The following is a 24,883-nucleotide window of genomic DNA, read 5'->3' on the forward strand; positions in this document are numbered from 1 at the left end:
ATCGAAAAAATACCAGCTTTTGAACTTAGTCATTTTTTGGCAAAATATTGTATATAGGGTACCCTCATTGTACGGATAACTCCTCCTACAGTTCTCAAGATAGGAAGTTGTTCTTTTGCAGATCAATTGTACATATATCAGAGGTGTGCATATTGCTAGGATTTTGATTTCCGATAATTTATCGAAAAAATATTAGCTTTTGAACTTAGTCATTTTTTGGCAAAATATTGCATATAGGGTACCCTCATTGTACGGATAACTCCTCCTACAGTTCTCAAGATAGGAAGTTGTTCTTTTGCAGATCAATTGTACATATATCAGAGGTGTGCATATTGCTAGGATTTTGATTTCCGATATTTATGAAAAAAATACTAGCTTTTGAACTTAGTCATTTTTTGGCAAAATGTTGCATATACATGTAGGGTACTCCATTTCACTGGATAAGGGTTGACATGGATTATGGATATAGTTTACATAAAAGAAAACCCGGTTTGCTGTCACATTGACAGCTTTTCACTTGTTGTTTTTCTATTATATACTTCCGGTGTTTTAAGCACGAGTTTCGGACACAAGTCCCATCAACAATTTTCATCCTGAGTTATTTTAATAGGCAACCATGTAAGTTTAAAACATTATAAATAGTTTATGCTGGTGTTAATTTTCATAATGTGTCAGTAATAAGAAAGAATTTTCGTTTATATCTGTAATTAACGATCTCGCTATTTTTAGTATCATGCTATTTTCAGTGCAGATTTTCTAGGCCTTTTATATAGAACTATAAACAGTAAAACTCAATTCCTTTATGTAAAATTTTGATATGTATGATATCATATGATGATTTGATAACTATGTATTATTTTGGTATATGAACAGTTCATTTATTGTTGGTATAATTTTCCAGCTTTCACAGAATGTCCCACAAAAGGACTGGTGTCTGTTTCCAGACGTGTTTATGTTGAATAAATTGAAGATACAGAATCTTTGGGATGTTTTGTATTACTGACTAAACAGTGAAAGATGGACCCAAGGACTACCAGGAAACTCACAGAGAAAGGACAGGGATATTTTGAAGATGAAGTGCAGAGGTATTCTATAAAATTAGCACGTTTACACACACTTATTGATGAAAATATCCTCATCATTGACCAGACAGAAAATCAGGACACATTGAAATTAACACAGGAACTCATAAAGAGAGACTTTTTAGAGTATGTTAGAATCCATGATGTATTTTGTGAATACCTTAACAGAACAAATACTGAAGACAGTCATATGGAACTGCAGTCTCATATGCCTATCTACACAAGTATACAATTCAAAGTGAAAGAAGCTCTTAATTCAGGCGAGAAATTAATAACAGAAAAACAACCTCCAGTTCTAAAGACTGAGAATATCGCCAACTCGAAGAAAACTCCCTCGAGAAAGTCAAGGTCAGTTAAATCAGTACACAAGTCATCAAGATCACATTCATCGAGTACAGTCTCCGACCTATATGTTCATCAGAAAATAAAGGCTGAATTGGCACGAAAAAAACTGGAGTTTGTCGACAGAGAAAGTGACCTCATGCGTCAAAGAGCAAAGGTAGAAGCCGAGGCCCTTGTGCAGAAAGCTATAACAGAGAGCCAGCTGTTACGTGTAAAGGCTGAAGAGGACACAGAATTGGCTGAACTTAGTGTGAAAATTCTTGAGGAGGAATTTCAAGAAAGCTTGGACAATGATAGTGAACACAGTGATTGGACAACCTCACACACGAATCGTTATGTGGTGAATCAGAGTTTGAATGTTGAGAAAATTGGAAACGACAACAACAGACTGTTGACACCAGAACCAGAACACGTAGCACCAGTAAGGACCCCTTATGTGACAAGAACTCTGCCAGTGTTTCCAGATGTGTCTTCCCCACCTCCATTTCAACCGGATAACAACGAGTCGATAACCGGTAATCTTGTGAAAGCAGAAATGTCACCTCAAGTGAATAGACACCTTCAAGAACAATTCTCAGCTGAAAATACATATGTACAGACAACTTCCAAAGATACTGTTAACTCAGACTCTGTGCCAGACAAAAGACTTAATCCATCTGCCCAGCCTTTTGAAGGAAGTTGTACATCAAATCCTAATGCTCTTAATTCACACACAAGTCCTGTACTCAATCAAGCTGTGATGGACATGTCAAACTTTTTAACTAAGAAAAGCTTTATTCTTGAACGAGTGAAGCCCTTCGTTGGAGATTCAGAGTTCTACTTGGCATGGAAGAATACATTCAAGGAAGTGATGAAGGAGATTGATGCCTCACCATCCGTGGAACTTGACCTTATGATACACAACCTTAAATGACAGCCTTATGAACAGGTGAAGAGTATCAAGAACTCTAACACTAGTGACTCATCTCTTGCGATCAAAAGAGCATGGGAAAGATTGGATTCCTATTATGGCAGCCCGGACAGAATCACAAAGGCCCTGAAGAACAAGTTAAATGATGTAATCGAGAAATTTGACTTCAACAACAAGTTGGACTATTTTCGTCTGTCCGATACCTTGAACGAAATAAGTGCCGTAAAGGATGACCCAAAGTACTGTCAAACCATGAGCTACTTCGACACAGCTGATGGAGTAAACCCAGTTATTCACAAATTTCCTCGGAACTACCAAAACAAGTGGCGCGACAAAGCTATTCTCTTCAAAAGAAACAATGACGTAGTGTACCCTCCATTCAGTATGTTTTGCACCTTCGTACAGGATATGGCATACGTCATTAATGACCCTGGTTTTGACTTTGACAATGTACCTCAAAGGAAAACATCACAACGATTTGCATCACAGAGCAACTCAGCGTCACAAACCAAATCTAACAGACAATTTCACAGACAAACCGTTACATCCAACAAAACTAGTGTAACAGAAGAAAATGAAAGGATACGCTGTGCGATTCACAATTCCCACCACCTTACCAGTGATTGTAATGCCTTTCGTTCAAAGAGCATCGGTGAAAAGAAGGACATCTTAAGAAAACAAGTGTTGTGACGGCAAACATTTGTCAAATAACTGTCATGTGTATGTGAAGTGTGACACTTGTGGTAGCAGATATCATTGTGCTGCTATGCACAATAACACTAACAGACCCGTACAGGCGTATGGCGGGGAGAGATCGAGCTATGACAGAACATCATTGCCGCATCCTAATACTAACACAGATCCCGTTTAACAGGTTAACGCTGTGTGCACAGAAGTCTGTGGCAATTTCAAAGGCAAGTCATGTGCTAAAATTGTGCTCATCAGTATTCATCACAAGCACAGTCAACATCCACCACTTAGTGTGTACGCCATACTTGATGAACAAAGCAACAAGTCTCTGGCTAAACCTGAACTGTTTGAAATTTTTGATCTGAACACATCATGCGAATCATACAAACTGTCTACCTGTAGTGGATCCTCTATAGTCAGTGGTAGAAGGTCTCATGGATTTGTTATCAGCTCATTGGACGGACAAACAACATTTGATTTACCTACGTTGATCGAGTGTGATGCTATCCCTAATAACCGACATGAGATACCAACTCGTGAAGTTGCCATTTATCACCCCCATCTCTCAAAAATAGCGGACTTGATCCCACCCATAGATGATTCGGCAAACATATTACTACTTATAGGCAGGGATCTTTTAAGAGCACACCACGTTCTTGACCAGATAAGAGGTACTTCCTCTCAACCTTATGCTCAACAACTACCATTGGGATGGGTAATTATCGGAGAAGCATGCCTAGATGGAATGCATACACCATCATCTATTGATGTTATGAAAACTATGATATGTTCTCAATCTGAAGAAACCCCTGTTGGTTTTTTTATACCTTGTGATCAGAAAATACATATTTCATAGTGTGTGGAGAACAATTCAATATTCAAACGCACAAGTGAGGACAATCGACCATCGTTGTCAGTCGAAGATCGAGCTTTCCTGAAAATAATGGATAAAAGGATTCATCGGGACACTGGACTGTTCCCTTACCTTTCAAAGAACCACGCCCTGCTCTCCCTACTAATCGACAACAAGCGATGGATCGAGCTCTTAGTCTGGATAGGAGCCTTCAAAGGAACCCTACGAAGATGATGCACTTTCATGAATTTATGAAGAATTTGTTTGAAGCTGGTCATGTGGAGCAAGCACCGCCCTTGACCCCTGAAACTGAATGTTGGTATTTACCTCTGTTCGGGGTATACCACCCACAGAAGAAAGATAAAATCAGAGGAGTATTTGACTCGTCGGCAAAGTGTGATGGACTGTCCCTTAATGATGTACTATTAAGTGGACCTGATTTGATGAATAACCTGTATGGATTTTTGCTGCGGTTTCGTCGAGAATCTATTGCAATTATGGCTGACATTGAGCAAATGTTTTATTGTTTTATGGTTGATGCAGATCACAGGAGATATTTGAGATTCATCTGGCACAAGGACAATGATTTTGAAAAACCCCTAGTTGACTACCAGATGAAAGTACATGTTTTTGGAAACAGTCCCTCCCCTGCAGTGGCGACTTACGGCTTAAGAAAAACAGCTGGCATTGCGGAAGAAAAGTATGGCAAAGATATGAAGAAATTTGTTCATTTTAACTTTTATGTAGATGACGCACTGTCTTCACATGCAACCACAGAAGAAGCAGTATCGTTACTTCAACGGACAAAGAGAGCTCTGGAGGAACACGGTCACCTACGTCTTCACAAGATAACCTCCAACTCCAAGGAAGTACTAGCTGCATTTGATCATCAAGATTTAGCTAAAGACCTGAAGAATTCGGAATTCTTGGCTGATGATCTTCCAACACAAAGAAGTCTGGGCGTTTGCTCGAATCTTCAAGAGGACTTCTTTACCTTTAAAGTAAACATAGGAGAGAAACCCTTCACTAGACGTGGTGTCCTCTCTTCTAGCAATAGTCTGTTTGATCCTCTTGGATTCGTAGCCCCAGTGACAATTGCAGGAAAAGCAATTCTCAGAGAGGCCATGACCAGTGGTTTGGATTGGGATGAGCCATTCCCGCCTGATTTTATCCAAAGATGGAATGCGAGGAGGTCATCATTGTCAGGTCTTGAAATGCTTTGTGTACCGCGTACTTATGGAGGAGTACCGATAAGCCAAGCACATAGTACAGAACTTCTGGTTTTCTCTGACGCGTCTACAATGGCTATTGCTGCAGTCGCTTATGTGAAACTGGGTTACGGAACAGAACAACGACTTGGATTCATTATGGGAAAAACCAAGCTAGCCCCAAAGCATGGACACACCATACCGCGGCTGGAACTCTGTGCAGCTGTTTTAGCTGTTGAACTGTATGATCTTATTACTAGAGAAATTGACATTAAATTTGACAATGTTTCCTTTTTTACTGACAGTAGAGTTGTTATAGGTTACATTAAAAATGAGTCAAAACGATTCTTCACGTATGTAGCAAACCGTGTGGATAAGATTCGCAGACTAAGTGAACCTGAAGACTGGCACTACATTTCCACAAAGTTGAATCCAGCTGATGAAGGCACTCGCTCAGTGCAAGTGAAAGACTTGCAGAATAGCTTATGGTTAAATGGACCACATGTAACGCATGAATTGTGGAATAATGATCAGGAACCACAACTATGTGGAGAAGAATTTGATGATGATTCAGAAGTCAAATCTTGCAAGATGGAAGTGCAACCATGCTGCAATTTAGGGTCGCATCGTTTTGAGAAATTCTCAACCTGGAGTAAACTCACTCAGGCAATATTGCTGATTCAGAAAGTTGTTAGATGGAACTTACTACACAAACGTAAAAATGGAGAGGACAAAAATCCACTTACCTTGAGAGCTGCTGAACTTCTGATCATTCACGTCATTCAACATGAGGCTTTCCTGGAAGAGATTTTCGCCTTAAAATCTGGACAGACTGTGCTTAAAACGAGTCCCATTTATGACCTCGACCCTTACCTTGACGACATTGGATTATTGAGAATTGGAGGACGACTTCGCCGTTCGAACCTGACCACCCAGGAAAAGAATCCAATCATTATTCCCAAGAAGAGTCACGTTGCAACTCTGCTCATAGATCATTTTCACAAAGAAGTAAAACATCAGGGTCGTTTGTTCACAGAGGGTGCAATACGTAGTGCGGGGTATTGGATCATCGGGTGTCGTCGTCAAGTGAACTCTTACTTGCGAAGGTGTGTGATCTGTAAGAAACTTAGAGGAAAACAGCAGCAACCTAAAATGGCCGACCTTGCGGAAGTTCGTCTTCAACCTGCCCCACCATTTTCATTTGTTGGAGTAGATGTTTTCGGACCCTGGGGTGTAGTTACTAGAAATACCAGAGGAGTGAAGGCGCAAGCTAAAAGATGGGCAGTTATATTTACCTGTTTGGTCATTCGAGCGGTTCATATTGAGGTGTTAGAAGAGATGAGCTCTTCCAGTTTTGTTAACGCATTACGCCGTTTTGTTGCACTGAGAGGAGAAGTACGGGTGATATGCTCAGACTGTGGAACCAACTTTGTTGGAGCTGTGAAGGAACTGAATGCTAGTGTTATTGATGTAAATGATAACATTCTCTCTAATTTCATGAAGAAAAAGGGAATTCAGTGGAAGTTCAATCCCCCACATGCATCTCGTATGGGCGGATCTTGGGAGCGATTAATTGGCGTTGCGAGGAAGATCTTGAACTCTCTGCTCCTGGATGCCAAAGTCACACGCCTTACTCATGAAGTACTGGTAACTCTAATGGCTGAGGTATCTTCCATCATTAACGCTCGTCCACTGGCTGGAATCTTCTATGATCCTCAGGAACCTTATCCTCTTTCTCCAGCGACTTTGCTGACCTTGAAGACAACCCATACTGTGGACTCTTTCAACCTTGAGGAGTTTTCCCAGAAAGATCTACACAAAAACCAATGGCGCTGTGTACAGTACCTTTCAAATTGCTTTTGGAAGAGATGGAAAATGGAATACTTATCTTCACTTCAACAGAGAAAAAAGTGGCAGAAGGATGAGAGAAATCTGACGGAAGGTGACCTTGTCCTCCTTCGGGACAACACTTTGCATCGAAATGACTGGCCAATGGGTATAATAGAGAAGACACACCATAGTGATGACTCGCGTGTCCGCACCATTGAAGTTCGCGTGGGCCCAGAGAGGAAGATCTACAGGCGTCCAGCAACGGAAGTCGTGCTTCTTGTACCAAAAGAACAGGAGAACTTGATTTAGTTAAAAATTCGTTGAAGTTAAGTGAAACTTCATGTTATTGTGAATTTTTGGTTAATTAATATTTTGATCGTGTTTAAGTAAAAGGGTGATATTATCATATCAGACGGGGAGTGTTGTGTCATTGTATTTTTTCCGGAATTATATTTTCTCCCCATGCTGATTTTTGTTTTTCTATTATATACTTCCGGTGTTTTAAGCACGAGTTTCGGACACAAGTCCCATCAACAATTTTCATCCTGAGTTATTTTAATAGGCAACCATGTAAGTTTAAAACATTATAAATAGTTTATGCTGGTGTTAATTTTCATAATGTGTCAGTAATAAGAAAGAATTTTCGTTTATATCTGTAATTAACGATCTCGCTATTTTTAGTATCATGCTATTTTCAGTGCAGATTTTCTAGGCCTTTTATATAGAACTATAAACAGTAAAACTCAATTCCTTTATGTAAAATTTTGATATGTATGATATCATATGATGATTTTATATTTATGTATTATTTTGGTATATGAACAGTTCATTTATTGTTGGTATAATTTTCCAGCTTTCACAGAATGTCCCACAAAAGGACTGGCCCCGGGGCCATAAAACTTAGACGAGCTCACTTTTGATCTCAGTCTCACTTTTCCACTATATAATCCTTTTGTAAAAGTGAGACTTAGATCATAAGTAAGCTCGTCTAAGTTTTATGGCCCTGGGGCCTGGTGTCTGTTTCCAGACGTGTTTATGTTGAATAAATTGAAGATACAGAATCTTTGGGATGTTTTGTATTACTGACTAAACACTAAGTAAAACTTTTTTTAGAGTGGTCCGTCTTCACTCGGGAAGACACACTGTACGATACCCATCGGCCATTAATTTCTTGGAGAGTCTTGGTTTTTTAATAGTTTGACATCGCTTTCAGCACGGTTGGTTCGAGGGTCTATCCATTTCCGTCTATACTGCAACAACTGTATATATTGGGAATGCCAGTTTTTCCAGAATTGGTACGCCAAGATCTGGACATATTTCCAATGAGATTTATACATGTCCTTCAAATCGAAATGTTCAAAAGGTCCAACGTCCAATTCGGTCTTCTGTGTTAATAGAGTGTATGTAGATAACACCGACGGTTGAGATGGGTCTGTTGATACCGGTTGATACAGGTACTATATGTCGGCTGTTTATGATTGCTGCAACTTCCGCCATGAGGTGTTCAATACTTCATGGGTACCATTTTTCTGTGGTTCCTTAAGGAACATAGAGTCCAATATGCGTCGCGTCATTCCAATCAATCATCCTCTCCCACACTCATCCCGTATGGGAAGAATGGGGAGGGTAATAGATCCAAGTACATCCATTGTTAATAAGAAAAGTTTTCAACGACAAACTTTCTACATTGGCTGCAGCATTCCCTAGATCATCTGTGCTACCAACAAAATTTGTCCCTCTATCAGAACGGAATTTTCCCGGATGGCTGCAATTCTTCTCAAAGCATTGATAAAAGTAGGTGATGACATCTCTTTTAATTGTACAATATGCAAGGTACCACATGTAAGGCATGTGAATAAAATTCCCCAACATTTAATGTTCACTGATCTGCCCCTCGTCTTACGTGTGGTGATCTCCCACGGTCCACGCCTACATAGGTAAATGGAGGGGATGGACTTTTACAAAATTCCGAAAGATTTCCCATCTTTTGATGTTCTTATTCACGTCTAAGTTTTTCGCAGATTACACAAGAATGTATGATTGGTGAGATCAATTTTTACCCTCCAATTACCAAATATCCAGATAAAGGAACAAATCCTTCCGTCAAATGTCTCCCCAGATGTTTAATAGTTTCATGACATTGTTGAACAAGAAGGCAAGCTAGATGGGTTTTCCAATGGATTATGATTAGTTCATTTGATACAGCATCTCTCTCCAGTACGTACGTACTCTTCCCCGTAGTCGAATGATTCCATCATTAAGGTAAGGTTTTAGATATGTGATTTCAGCAGCAAATGTAGTATTCTGACATAATTCCACTAGAAATATGTAGTTCGTTAGCACGGTTCATGTGCACAGTGTCTAAGGGAGGTGGGTTAAGCCTTTTCCTAACAACTCTTCTAAGAACAGTTAAAGCTCTAACCATAGATGTCCAGGAGGAGAATTTCTCCATTTTATTGTACACTTATTTTTGTGCAGTGAAAGGTGGCTTAGTAAAACCCTCGCTCAGGAACATTCTCAGTATGTTGGCTACATTCAGTATGAAGTTAAGGATTATATTTGTTTATGTGTTAAAGGAAACTGTTTTGTCAACAAATTACACATAAGATTTTTCTCTAATGTTTTGATATGATTTTTTTGTCGTTATCTAATATGTAGTTAGAAAAATTAATTTTTTTATATCTTTAATTTTTTTAGAGAAGAGCTTTTGTATTATTTATCATGCCAACATAAAGCAAGTCGTACATAAAGCAGTACACCGCTCGTTAATGGGACCTATCCGCCATACATTTCTTTTATCACCACTATCCCTAGAGCCCTTATATAAGCCGCTGACGCAGGTTAAAGCGTTTTGCTGAAGAAGTCTCACATGTTATGCCATACATCTGGACTAACCGTGTTACTAGATTGGGATGCAATTATCAACTTTTAGCACTATTTTTAACCAAGAAAAATACTAACATCATATAAACAGGTCAGTGTCGATTAAATTCAAACAGAACATGCATATAGAAACGGAATATATTTCTCCCAAAAATGTTGCACACTTATTGAAAAATATTAATAAAGGAATATTTTCTGTTTCTTTAAGTAGTCTCATACCAAATAATTGCCGAGTTCAAATGGTATACGGAACAAGTATTCTACCATTATAGGTAATGGGTCAACCCTCAACCCCAGCTAGCCTACGAACGCCTTAAACATTGCTCTACCACATACCCCCCCCCCTTTCCCCTCTTAAGATTTGTCCTCAGCTCTTCCAGGGTACCAACTCCTATGATTCAAGGTTTAATCTCTGTCAGTTGCAAGAGAATATCCGGATCCCAACGTGGACGCCATTTGTAACACAGTTACAGGATGGCATCACAACATGTGTTCTTATAAAAAAAAAACACACACACTTTATCTTTAACCACTGAAAGTGAAACATAGTCTTGAGTAGTCAAGTAATGACGTAGAAAACAGTTGGCGAAAGCTTGTTAAAGATGCTGGGTGCCATTTGTTTGAGGAAAATGTTTTGAACAATATAAAAAAACCATAGTTGTTTTCTTCTCAACCAAAAATTTTTTATCTAAACAAAATGCTTAGTCTTCTAGAGTTTTGCCATTATTTAACTTTTAAAATAAAAATAGGACATATTTATTCAATTGCTCTGATTTCTTAATAATATGGAAATAGTCTTGGTTTTACTTTTATTCCCAAGACCTATAAATCAAAGTTGGAAATCTTTAGATCTCGCCAGCAGGAGAATCCCGAAACGTATTTTTTTTAATTTAACATCATTTTAAAGAGGAGTTCAACAACGTGATAGCTTTACAATGTCACGTTTAAGTTTTGAAAATTAGTTTCTCATTGTAATTGGGAAAACACACATAACACTCAAGCATAAACTTCAAACGTATACACGAAAAAAAACCCCACATCAATGATGTCAAAAGGTAGACAATTATAGAACATCAATGGACACTAAAATCAATGACAAACAAACTAAGGTTAACTTCCTTCTGTGATTTGATTACTTTTACTTATAAAAAGTCGATTATGTTTAAGTTAGAATCATTGATGCTAAATTTTCATTTCACTTTTTATTTAAAATGCATTATTCTTTTAATTGCAACTAGACTTTGACCCGTGCGTGCACGGGTTGACATTGCATATCGGACACTTACGAATAGGTACATCGACACAGTTTATTATTGAAATTTGCATAACAAAGCTATAAGCCTACAATAATGGTATTAATTTCACTACACTTTCCTTAGTTTGGTAAATCTAACTGTGTCTCGGGAAAGGCACTCCCCACAGTTAGAATGCCTCCGTTATACCCGTTATGTAGCAGAAAATTGCAGAATCGCTCCAGAACGATTATGGAGAAAGTTAATGAAGTTGCCTTGAAAATAACAGTCAAATTCATCACAACAAACCTTTTTCAGACTGCAAATACCTTTTATCTAAAAAATTTAATCCACAGAATGGAAGAATTCAACACCTTTTCACCAACGTACACGTATTTTCTTTGTAAAACTGGGTCCGTAGGACATTATTCATTTTTACGATAAAACATATTCTATCTTCACTCTAACAAATATAGTGTAACTTTTTCGCATGTAATCAAATATTTTTTGTCATCACGAAGACAAAAGTAATTAAGTACTTACATGTACTTGAAATGTATATTTGTTATTTTATACTTTCTCTCATAAGAAATCATTAATATATATGAACAGAATATATAGCAAAAGTCCAATGAAAATTTACCCGTATATGTATTATCATTTCTGAGTTTATTCATGCAGATGTGATATTGTGGAAACGTAAACTAAAGATCCCGTTAGCGTGAATGTATTGCGCAAGCGCAAGATTGTAAAATCCAAAAATTCCAAGTGATTTCCGGGAATTTTTGAGGAATTTTCGTTGATTATTAATTAGCGAAGCTTAACTGAGAAAAAATAAAAACAAATTGGTAATCTTCAAGTACCAATTATGTTTAAAATATATAAAACAAAAGACAGTATTCTTCCGATTTTTCGGTATTAAAGACAAAAAATTCGAGTCTATTATTTTAATATAGTAGTATAGATACAATATTTTAGAACTGAATGAATAAAAAATCAACAAACAAACTAAACAATCGAGAATATAACGATGCCGAAAGAAATTTAAACAATATTAATTTATATATGCACTGTAGAAGTATTAGTTTCTTTTACGTTCAACATCATCTTCCCTCGCTAAATTAGGCTACTTTTGACAAGAGATAAGTTATTATTTAGATGGAGTGAAAATTGGAGCCTATGTCTAGAACATTTGTGTAAGCATTCTACCTTAGTTATCTCCTGGGAAGCTACTCAAGCTCAGTGACCACGAAGTCCAGTAGTTTTTTCACAAGCAGTTTTATTAAAGCCTGATCGTATAGTCAAAGTTACAACAATTAAAAGGAATCTCTATAAGCGGAATCAAAATCCAAAATACAATTCTAAAAAAAAATTCTAAAATTCTCAAACTCCAAAAATTACAGATCTAAATAAATTCAAAATCAAATTCCGTCTTGCATCATTTTACAGGGCTATATCAGGCGTTTTTTAAAGTAGGGGGGGGGGGGAAGACTCATCCCAAAAATCTCGACAAGCACACACAAAAAAAGGAAATTAGGTATTCCCCAAAATTTTCAAAATCCTAATACGTTGGGGGGGGGGGGGGGGGGGGGGGTAGTACGACACTTCAAAATCAATACTAATTTCCTCATTATTTATCCCCCCCCCCCCCGATGCTACGTGCCTGTATATAACATTTTACTTATGATTGAAAGTTTTGACCAGTTTGGCCCATCTACGATGATCATGAGTGAACTTTTAGAGTTCAAATTCCAGAGTTATATTTCATTTCTAAACAAAGCAACAAATTTGCCTATCAAAAGGATGCAGGATTTGAGTCTCCGAGTCCTAGTCTCTGAGTCCCCCACTTAAGAATGAGCATCACTTACTCATAATACATTCATTCATACATGGCATAAATGATTACAAAGGTTAATATATAGAATATACAATACATGACTCAATATAGAGTACCAGAGCTATCGGTACAGACACAGAATCGTCAAATATGACACCTATTTATGGATTCTCAATTTGGATATCATTATGCACCTGGTTTCATAACATCATTTAGGAATACTACGCAGTGCTACACGATTCATTCAAATAGTTCATTCTGTTAATTAACATTACCACAATTAATTGCGAAGTACCTAGGCAAACATAAGAAATGGTAATACTACCACTTCAAGGTCATAGTGTGGCTATTTGTTTACATTTGCTTATAATATCTGACTCTGTCAACAATGCTGGAAAAAATATCCCCCGAAGTTACCTTATTTACAAATTAACAGCAATTAAAAATAATATTTCCTCATTTTTGTAGTTAAAATTCTAAACAAAATTAATTAAAACTAATAAATTACCCCGATACAAAACTATGATGAATTGTAACACGACAAAAATTACACGTTTAGTTAAAAAATTGAAATTGTATTGCATGTCACGTGGTCTGCCACAGTAAACGATAATGAAGTTTTTCTTCTCCTCTGACTGTTTTTCGACCCTCTGATTTTTGTACATAATCAAAATGAAAACACTGTTTTCAGCATAAAATGTATTTCATACTCACACTAGCGTTGTAATTGTTTCAAAACGTAATCAATTACCCAGACGTCATTGCAATTCCATACCGTATCAAAATCTGTCCTCTCTAAGGCATCCGAGAAAATCGATTTTAGATCTACAACGAATGTAACTGGTGCAGATAAAACGCCGCTCTTTAAAGTTCGCTGAAGGGGAATTAACATGTAAATATCGCCATTTTGGGTTTTTAATTTTTCTATGTCTTTCGATTTGTCAATCATAGCTTCGAATTGCTTAAATAGACTACATACCAAAACAGAATTGATTTGTTTTAAAACAGTCATATTACAATGTACATCATTTTTTTTAATAAGCGAGTTTCGATGCTGATTTAACTCGAGACAAGATCTTTTTTGTTTTATGAATTTCTTTGAACTGTTCATATGCTTTCTGTGAACTGGATCCGGTTTAATAACCTCAATGGCTCCTGCTGTGGTGTCGGATGATACTGTACGCGCTATACAGGACAGCGATGCTTGTTCTTTTTCCCTCAAGTATACTTGCTTTTCTCGTCCTGCATCAAGATTCATTTCCTCCTTTTTATCTTCTACGATACAAGATGACGTTCTACTTGCAATTTCAGCTGCAGTCGATGACGAAGATGAAGACTCATGTTCTTTCAATTTTCTCGTAAGTGAAGCGTGGTATTCGTTAACTATATCTAATTTTATATTTTGTTTGACAATTCCTGTGATACTGGGTGATACACCACAAACTATTTCGGTTGTCGGCAAAGACAATGATAAACAGTCCTGTTCTTTTAAACTATGCATAAAGTTTGTTTGCTTTTTGTGAACTTCCCCCGGTTTTCTTTCTTCGTGGACTACTTCTTCAATATTGGTTGATTTTCTACAAGTTATCTCAGCCTCAGGCGAGGGCAACGATTCACTCTTAAGTTTAGTAAAGTAAGATTGTTTATCATGAACTGCCACCGATTTCTTTCCCTCATTCATATGGTTAACTTCTGCGATACTGGATGGAATTCCAGAATATTTTCCGGCTTCCGTCGCTGACAACGATGACCAACGTGCGCATTCATCATCTTCCTGATTTTTAAAAAAATGTGATTGATTGACGTATTCAGGTCCCGGTTCGGGTTTCTTTTCTTTCCCTGTGTTTTTTAATGAATCTTCAGCAGCTAGTATATGTGCTGTCAAGGACGGAGATGCTGATTCATCTTGTAAATGACATTTTGGCTTTGAGTTTCCTGTGTGAACTAATCCCGGTTTTATTTTTTCTTGAAGTTCAGCGCTATCTAGTGATTTTTCATTAGCCAATGAAGCTTTTAACGATGACAAGGATGTGCATTCTACCGATTGTTTTTTCTCTTGAATGGTATTGAATGGTGCTGCAAAAGCCATTTCTATTTCAGACAAGTGCGATGATTCAAATTTATGTCCTTGTAAATAACTTGTAAACCTTGATTGCTTTCTTTGAACTGTTCCAGATTGTATTTCTTCAAGATGCTCTACGGTATCTGATGCTATTTTATTTTTTTTTCCAGCTGATGTCACTGACAAAACTTCACTTTTACTCTCTTCCTTTGTTACAGTTAAATTGAAATGGTTTATTTGAACTGTTTCTGATTTTACTACCTTGCGTAAAACCTCAGCGTTTTGTAATAAAAAATCATCTACCACAGCTCCTTTCAGTGCAAAAAATGCTGATGCAGGTTCCTCCGATTTTTTTGGTAGTATAGGATGTGTTCGAGAAAATATTTTGGATTTTAATATTGTTTGATGACCTTCGATTATGGTTTGTGCTCCATAAGACATTACGGGTTCGTCCGATGAACATATGGATATTCTCTGGGCAGAACAAGGACCGCCTTGCTCTAACTTGGCATTAGTTTGTTTGTCATCCATCTGAAATGTAAAAATGATATTTTTAGCTTACATTCCAAATTTAGTATGTAGCTGTACCGATTATCAGTGAATTTTCGCTAGCCATTTATTAATGTGTCCTGTTTCCGAAAGAAGACTTATTATCCCCTCGCGCTACTTGTTGCAAAGGGGATATAGTACCGCTACCGTGCGTATGTGTGTGTATGTATGTGTGTGTGCACTCCATTTCAATTTTCTACTAAATTTTAAAAAATACCGTCCAATACAATTTCCTCAACCTTTGCACAAATATGCCTCATTGTAAAAGATTAAAACCAATGTCATATTAATTGGTCAAATTTTTATGCAACAACTTACACCGTTGTAAAGGAGGGGGCATACATAATGACAAAATTCGTTCAAAACTAAAAATATTTATCATAGATTGCACACTTCTGTAAAATAACATATAAAAAATACATGTGCCTTTCCAAACCATTAATACTATTACAAATTATTATATCATTAAACCAATGTCATAATGAACTTTGTATATGATTTATCAATTGAAATTTTTGAGAAAGAGTTATCAATCACCCAGAGCGAAAGTAGCGTGACAGAACAACGTTAATAGAGTTAATAGCTTAATTTGTGTTTGAATGTTTGTTATTATCCCCTCGCGCAACTTGTTGTGAAGGGGATATAGCATCGCTGCTGTGCATGTGTATGTGTGTTCACTGTTCAGCTAGGAAGCAACTTAAAGAAAACTCTTGCACGGAAATTTATCAAACTTCGTATATCTATTTGGCATGGTACATGTAAAAGGACAAAGCCTGGTAGTTTTCAAGTCAATTAATTGAGTACTTTTTGATATATCGTTAACATAACACAATTTTAAACAGAAATCTTATGTACGATTTGACAATAACTACTTCCGCTTCACTTCTTTGAAACCAAAGTGAGAGTAAGCAGTTCAAATCAACAACTTGATTTGTTTTGGATTTAGATCTAGTACAGGTAAAGAAAACGTAGTTTTTGAAGTAATGGAGGGTTAGTAGGATGTGGTCTTCTCATTTACATAACTATGTATTCCTAAATAATGCATCCCCACACAATAACTCATATCGCGAGGGGATGCTCCGCTTAGCAGTGCCCTTGTTATAATTCAATCAAAATCAATCTTTTAACGAATGGGAAATATAGAGCGCATGCTTGAACAAGGAAGACTTTTTTTGTCACTTATTAGCCTTGGCTAGTTAAGGTCTTCCGTTTCCAACGGAAGACCTTATAGTTTTCGTACTGTTTCTTATTATTTTTTTTTGTGCAAAAGATTTCTCGAAAACTGTTCAACCGATTTCAACTATTTCTTCACAGAAGAGGGGACTTGATGTAAACTTAATACATTATTGAGATTTATCCTGTCGTCACTTCCGGTACCGATTTATCGGCCATTTTGTACATTTTTACGACCTATTTTGTGCAGAGCTGATCTCAGAAACTATCAGAGATATGACTATGAAATTTTCAGGATAGGTAGTCTATAGTTTGAAGTTGGGGCCCATTATGTTGTTTTAAGCCAGTGGCGCCATTTCTTGGAGCTCGCCTGGGCAAGAAAATTGGGTACGAAATTTTATTCAAAATTTTCATACGTTTTGATCTGTATCTTTTTATCAGTTGATATTTTGTTACAACATATGTAACAAAAGTAGTAGATAATCAAAAGTTCTTAAGAGACAATGTCAGTAAGCATTGAGCTTCGCATGGAAAGTGAAAATTTTAAAAATCATTTAAAACCATACTAAGTCATCAAAGGAGAAGCAAATAACAAATTTTTAACACATTTTGAGTGATATTTTTTTTTGCTTGGTTTCCATGACAACAAAACAAATGTTTCTGTTCCATATTGTCTATTAGTGAACAAAATCCTTGAAAAATAGGGATCTAAATATACAAAATGGGCCACTTTAGAGTTAAAAATATACCTTTTCAATAATTTACCTAAAAAGACAGTCATTTGTATAATATAATTTGGATGGAACTATTTTTCAATGAAATGACATCATAGTTGCTATGACAACCAGAAGAAGACATGTTTTACTAGATACAGTATTGTCATAAAACAAATACATTTTAAACCCTTTTTTTTTAAAAAAGCAACGACCTCTGCTAAATAAATTATATCAGCATAATGACAGTTGTCAATATTATGTACGTAAGCAATAAATTTGGGTAGTTGGTTTTCCTAAGTTTTTTGGCAGAATGATGAACTTTTCCAATTTTCCACCATTTTTATTTCAGTTGGCCCTCTACATAGCCTATAAAAATTATGTATTAGTAAAAGTAAATATAAACTAAACATTCAATATGACTTGATTGTTAAGTTTTTACTTTTTAATGCTTTTTCTTTGTGCTTTAGGTCCATAGCAACGCAATTTTGTCCATAGCAACACCTTTTTGACACATCAAGTCATTAATTTATTTATGTTAATTTAACTGCATGTATGTAGATTATTTTTTTATTATTTTTTTTTAAATATTATGAGAAGAACATTTTATTATCATATTTTTCTTTTTATTCAATTAAATAATTCCCATAGCAACATAATTTTAACTATAGCAACACATTTTTTGACACAGAAATCAGACCTAGAATATGTTTTTAATGACTACGTATCTATATTTGATATTTTAAAAACATCATTATTTAATTCTTTCCAATCACTTCCATTCTCTTTAGTTTTTCTAAATCATGTCCATAGCAACATTATGTTCTCCCTAGCAACACATTTTTGCCATACAAATCAAACTCGAGATAGGTTTTATAAGCCTTCACACACTGTAAGTGTTACAATAATGAAATGTTTAAATTTTAAAACTCATAAAAACTTTACCAAAATAATAAAAAACACATTATGAAAAGGATTTGTATGGCAACACTTATCTGTGTGTGTATATATATATAGAGAGAGAGAGAGAGAGAGAGAGAGAGAGAGGACACACTTTGACGGAGATACAAACTTTATAATTTTGATAAATTTAATCAGTGTTTTTAACAGAAAATTTCCATTATACATTAGCGATAATTTTTCAATTGTTTGAATTTGTTTTCTTGTTAAGCAAAATTAACAGCAGAATATACTCTACCTTAATAGAAATGCAATTTTAATCAAGTTTTGACTTGGTTACATAAAAAGTTATTTAAATATTTCTTGCTTCTAACAGAAGGACATCATACATGTATATAAAAATTGTTCATTGCCTAAATTTGTTTTTCCTATTTTTTTAAACAAAATTATCACCCCGTTTATGACATCTACAATGACTAACCTCAAAAGTTCAAAGTGAAGAGTTTCAGTTGAAAATGTACATAATGCGTTCACATAGCACACAAACAATACTACATTTTACAAGCGGCCCATGGTTCTTATCGGTCACCTGAGAACCTGCAGTGTGGCTCTTTCAATGTATATTCAAGTGCATTATAATTATAGGGCTATTATGAAATCATTTTTATTATTCCGGGATAGTTTAATCCAATAAACTTTCGAAATTCTAAAAAAAAAATATTAAAACGTCATAGCATAACATACAGTGACATAATTGAACAAATCTTAAGAACAAAAAAATAATTGGGCAAAAATTACACCACCCTACCCTATACATAATCATTAGAGCCCTGTCCTTACAAGAAAACTCCTGATCCAGGGGCCATGAAATTCATAACTTTGAAAGAGGCATTCTTCCTTATCATAACTATATACTTATTTCATCGGATTAATACCCAGGAGCATGGGAGAATATTTTCAAAGAAGTACTGCATTTAGAGCCCCACCCTAACACCAGAACACCTCACCCAGGGCCATGAACTTCCCAATTTTGGAAGAGGCACTCTTCCTCATCATAAATATATACCTGGTATGTACTTTAGTACATATATTAACTTTGGTTTAAATTGGTTCAGTGGTTTCAAAAAAGAAGCTAAAAATGTTCAAAAATTTACAACCAATGTACAACAAATACAGATAGCAATAGGTCACCTGAGTGACTCGGGTGGCCTAAAATAGTGAATCAGAAGTTCTAATAAAATGCTAAAGTGGCCAAGCTTCTAAAATTGTCCAAATCATTTTCAGCTTCTATGTCCTTTTCTCCAACCATCTGATCACAACAGGAATCCTCCTCCTTTTTAAGTCCAATCTGCAGAAATAGCTGGAAACTTGATTTCCTGAAAGGAACTCATCAATTCTAAAATGTGCTTTCCTGGCATCTGCATTTCTCACTCTTCTCATCTCGGAGGCTACATCTTCTGGGTCAAGTTTATGACCACTGCTTTCTACAACCTCAAACTTTCAAGAAAGATTTTTGAGATTCAGTGAATCACTTAAACTCGCATTTTGACTTCAAAGCCCATCCTTTGTGAAGAACTTCAGCAGAACCAACTGGATATGTGTATACTTCATTTTCCCCTTGTGTATTCTCCTTATCTGATTCGATCCTTTTTACAAGATGTTTTCTACAATTGGAACACACTCCTGTAAAAGTTGAAAAACTGTTACAGTAAATAATGGAGATATCATCTAACAAATTCAAACAAGAGGCCAAGAAGCCACATCACTAATCTGAGCAACAAAATTAACTTCATGATATCAGAACAACATATCTAAAATAACAATTAAGAGTATACCTTGTTTTAAAAAATCTTTAAAATTTACTGCACATATTCCTATGTTAAACATCAAATCCCTTCTTAAAAGACTTTTCAAAAAAAAAATTTCTACTTATATTCCTTGGTTAAAACTGACCCAGTGGTTCTGGAGAGAAGTCAAAAATGCAAAAAGTTTACAGATGGATGGAAAGACAGACATATGGATGTAATCAGAAAGTAATCAGAAATGAATTATTTGATTACCTACGTTTAATTTTGTGTAACTGTTTGAATAGCCAACATAGCTGAAAGCGCTCGCAGTAAAGAATTTATTTAATTTGGACTGTAACATCAGTCATTACAAAAAATCAGTGGTCCGAAGACTGCAGCCAAAATTTTTTTTATTCCTGCCAGTGAAATTAAAAAATTGACAAGTATGATGGACTTGTAAATATTTTAAAAGCCAAATGTCTACAATAATTTGTAATCAATTTTGAATGTTACACATATGGATATATGGGGGCAAATAAATTTTTTTGCAGGCCAATATATTTTGACAGACTACTGGTCCTAGGCTTTATTTATCAAGAGAGAGAGAGAGAAATAAAGATTCTGTTTTTTTAATCTCAATGCCATAATAACCAAAATAATTGACAAACCTGAACCAATTCTAATAAGACAATCATAATACTTCTTAAGGAAGAATGACTGCTCTTTTGTTATGGTTCCTTTTGAATTGCTCTTGCTTTGATGATTACATGTCCATCCAAGGGAACACATCCTACTTGACCTCCATCCAACTCCAAGAACATATCTAAATAAGATGTTAAAACTCATTTGTAAATGTGTTTATCATTACTTAACTAATTTTTTTTCACAAATGCCCACTGCATGGTCAGGTAATGATGCAATCAAAAGTTTTTACACATACTTTTGATATAATCAATCTGGAAGGCATATTATTTTAAATTCTACATTCCCAGTTATGTCTACTAATGCTTAATTTTTTGTTCCACTGAAAGTTTCACAATTGTCACTCAATATAAAAAAATATGGTCAAAATCTTAAAATTTACTTTGCAATTTCTTTCACATTTTTTGACTTAGTATGAATCTGTAGACTTAATGCTGGTAGATTAAGTTTCTTGTGTATGCCAAACTTTTTGATGATCTGAAAGAATCTAGCTCTATCTGCATTGTAAAACTGATTGATTCACAGTAATGCACAGATATATCTTGCAACATCAATATTAAAGAAGAGAAATATAAGTGAGGAAAGACAGAGAGATGGTTACATAAGGAAATGCTCTTAGTTAAATTCACAAGTACAAGTAATTATGTACACTTCAGTCCATTTATACCTGTACTTATTTTTCCTGATTCAAAACATTAAAAACAAAACAAAGCAAACAACATATGAATTTGTCATTTGCAAGCTAGTGTCTGTCATGATCAAACTGAAGGCACAGTTACTACAATTAAATTAGATGCTTTGAGATATAGAGAAAATGATAGAGAGAAAATTCTAATTCACTATTAAGAAAAGGAAATTTCTATGGGTCATTTTCTCTGTTAATTCAGAGATTTACAAGCAACTCTTTCAAAACTAATCACATGTTCTTATTGATAAAGGTGTTTAATTTAAATTTTGCAAGTCTTTAAATTTAATTGTCTGATATTCATAACCATATTATGAAACATGATACATTCGTAAGACATGTCACATACCTGTGTTTTGGACAGATGGTAAGTATTTCATCATCTTCACTGAAGAAACCTCCCCTTATTTTCAATAATTCTGATTCTGATTTTATACTCCCACAAATTGAAAACTGTCGGAGGTGTGCATCTATGGAAAGATTACAACATGTCATAGGAATAATATGTCTTGGCCAGGTCTTTTTGTATATCCACAGGTATCATTCGGTGTGCAAAAGCTAAGCTACAGACAAACTGATTTCCATCTAAAAGAGAACAAAATATCTTATTAATATAAAAGCTTGTTAATGAACTGATATTGAGCATTCATGTATTTCCAAAACAAACATACATGTACTACATCTGAGAATCTAACTATGATAGTGTAATCTTATCATCATGGAGGCTTGATTTGGAATTAAAAATTGAAAATTAAAATTGCCCATTAAAAGAGAATGTATAATAAACACTGTCTTTTTATATGTTTAGTGGGGGGGGGGGGTAGGGGGGAGAGAGAGAGATAGGGGTGGGGGGTTATGTATTTTTCATATAAATTTGCATTAATTTATGAATGCTTTACATTATTATTGGTTACTTATTTGAAATTCATCCAACATACTGACAAAAATACACATATTTTCAAAAGATGCATATGCTGTCATTTCTCTGCAACTTCAAGCGGATGACATTTAAAACAATTAAGACAAAGTTCATGAGTCATTCCAATTCTTTCTAAAAATCTATGTAAAATTGGTAAAGACTGTATTTTTATTTTAGAAATTAACAATTTAATTGAAATTATTCTAAACTCATCACATATGTTGACGGAACAACACTTACATTTACAAGTTGAATCAGATGTCATTCCTCTGCAATTTTAAACAAACATCAAGCAACCACAACTCCCTGTAAAACCAATCAAAAAGTCATTTTTTTTATCCGTTTATGAAGCAATATAGATGTTTTACATTAAATATTTTTGGCATAGATCAGACATGTATTTATAAAATATCACCTACCATTACAAGTTGCTGTAAGTCCTCTGCAAATTCAAGCAGACTACAACCAACTGAGCAGACAACATGTTTGGTTTCCACTTCCTGTTAGTTTAATTGAACCTCCGCCGCAGAAGAGTTCCATAAAGGGGGGTAATATTACATATTCAAAATCAAAGTTTGGTTACTTTGCTTTTAATGTTATTTCTTTTATACATATTGACTACCGTTTTTCAATGATAAATCTTATAAACCAATGTAAGAATTTTTTATCTAATATAGAATCAAAACAAATTCAGGTTGCTTTTTAGAGAAATTAATTTTTAAAAATACTTTAAATATTACAATGAAAAATGTTAAAAAAGCAATTTGGGAAATAATACTTTGACATTCTGATTTCCAAATAAATGCAAAATTTAGTGTTATCAATTTTTTTCAAATTTAACAAAATTTTATGTTGATATGCATTGTTATTTTTACAAATTTGATGATTTGTTGGTATTTTAGTGTTTTTGTCTATTTTTGGTTGTTGCCATGGAAACAATGACCATGTGGCCAAAAATACCAAATTTCTAAAATACCGCTTACCTATATTAATCAACATAACAATATTAAGGAAAAATAATTTTTTACACTTTCCACTTATAATATGGACAAAGCTCAATGATTACTGACATTGTCTCTTAACAACAAACTCAAGAAAAAAGGGCTGGCCCCCTTTTTTAGGGGCCAAGACACTTGTAAACTCTATTACAAATAACTTAATCTTAATTTTCAGAAAAAATCATCGCCACGCCCATTTATTACGTAATTAGGGATTTTAAAGGGCAAAAGTACTTAAACTTTGACGCAATATATCTAGAAAAGGAGACATTTTTTGTGAAGCATTATAGAATAGAAATGTTTGCATTAATGATTCTAATCGATTCCATTAATCAAACACCAATGTCTGTCCCCATTAAGGATATAGAGGGATGGCTCCTAAAGTATTCAATAATTTGTATCTATAAAATGAACAACAATTCTAGATAAGTGTAAGAACAAAAAATGTTAGTATCCGTGAGATCTTTCGAATTAACTCAAGAACAAGAGGCCCATGGGGTCACATCGCTCACCTGATTACCCATTGTAGCCCCACCCTATTAATAAAAAAGAGTTCTCAGAACTTTGATTGTCTTCGAGTTATTTTCTTGGATGGAATCTGGCACATACCAGAACGGGTTCTTAATATTTGGATCTTTATGCAACATCACTTTAATAAGATATTTTATTATTTAAACATTGCTTTTAAAATTGCACAAATCTTATATAAAACAAGAGGCCCATGGGGTCACATCGCTCACCTGAGCAACAATGGGTGCTCAAAAGATATTGTGCCGTATGGTCCCTCGGTAGAATAAAAAAAAAATATTGTAAAGAATTTTGAATTTTACACTTATTTTTGCATACACGTAATCTTTGACATTGTACCGTCATGAAATACTATTTTTTACCAGAATAAGAAAATCCTACGCAAGAATAAACTAAACATTTGATAGGGGTACACTGTTAAGTTGTTAACTTCCAATTCCCTATATTTTCGTTCGCCCCCCCCCCCCCATTTTGTAAAGCGATCAAAATACAAGAGAGCATATATGTACATTTTTTTCATCAACTACTTACTAGCTATTGTACTTTTTTAAAAAAAATATAATAGTTATTGTTTTTTATTTAAAAAATCCTACATGTATAGACGTGAAGAAGAAAATTGTACCTCAATGTGCTCAATTCCTCAAATTAAAAACATTCAATAATTTTATTTGTCTTCTCCATTATAATTAAATGACTGTTATTTACTTCGCGTACACACCATGATAATTTTCCGCTGTTATATTTTCTTAGGAATAGCGATAATTACTTAATCCCCGCAACAGATATGTGTCAGAACTATGGAAACTGTTTTAAAGAAATTGTTTTTATTTAATCGTGTCTGAAAAACTATGAAAATTGATGTAGATTTCACATTATTTATTGTATAAAGAGGGGGCCCCAGAGAGTAGGTATATACAGAATATCATTTTTTTATTTTGTTTGTACAAGTATTTAACATACTCTATTTCATATAGAATTTCTAATGTTCAACAAAAATTTC

At 35.0% G+C, this 24,883-nt stretch overlaps 2 protein-coding genes and 1 long non-coding RNA gene across 4 annotated transcripts; 2 read left to right on the forward strand and 1 right to left on the reverse strand.

The window, feature by feature from the left end:
* The first annotated feature begins 521 nt into the window (after nt 1–521).
* On the forward strand, nt 522–2,337 carry LOC136273792 (uncharacterized). Its single transcript, XM_066079323.1, has 2 exons — nt 522–618; nt 902–2,337. The coding sequence occupies exon 2, from the start codon at nt 1,018–1,020 to the stop codon at nt 2,335–2,337; it is 1,320 nt and encodes a 439-aa protein (XP_065935395.1). The 5' UTR covers nt 522–618; nt 902–1,017.
* A 1,770-nt stretch (nt 2,338–4,107) lies between these two features.
* Nucleotides 4,108–7,224, forward strand: LOC136275474 (uncharacterized). Its single transcript, XM_066084815.1, has one exon. It carries the CDS (start codon nt 4,108–4,110, stop codon nt 7,222–7,224), a length of 3,117 nt encoding a protein of 1,038 aa, XP_065940887.1.
* A 10,852-nt stretch (nt 7,225–18,076) lies between these two features.
* LOC136274461 (uncharacterized) lies at nt 18,077–23,479 on the reverse strand. Of its 2 annotated transcripts, XR_010712813.1 has the most exons (5): nt 22,777–23,479; nt 22,598–22,663; nt 21,788–22,023; nt 20,720–20,874; nt 18,077–19,947 (listed from the first exon to the last, which is right to left on the reverse strand). It is a non-coding gene; the product is annotated as an uncharacterized lncRNA (long non-coding RNA). The 2 variants fall into 2 exon arrangements; XR_010712814.1 differs by lacking the exon at nt 20,720–20,874.
* Nucleotides 23,480–24,883: the final 1,404 nt, after the last annotated feature.

This window comes from Magallana gigas, chromosome 1 (assembly GCF_963853765.1).
Source record: "Magallana gigas chromosome 1, xbMagGiga1.1, whole genome shotgun sequence".
Classification (NCBI taxonomy): Eukaryota; Metazoa; Mollusca; class Bivalvia; order Ostreida; family Ostreidae; genus Magallana; species Magallana gigas.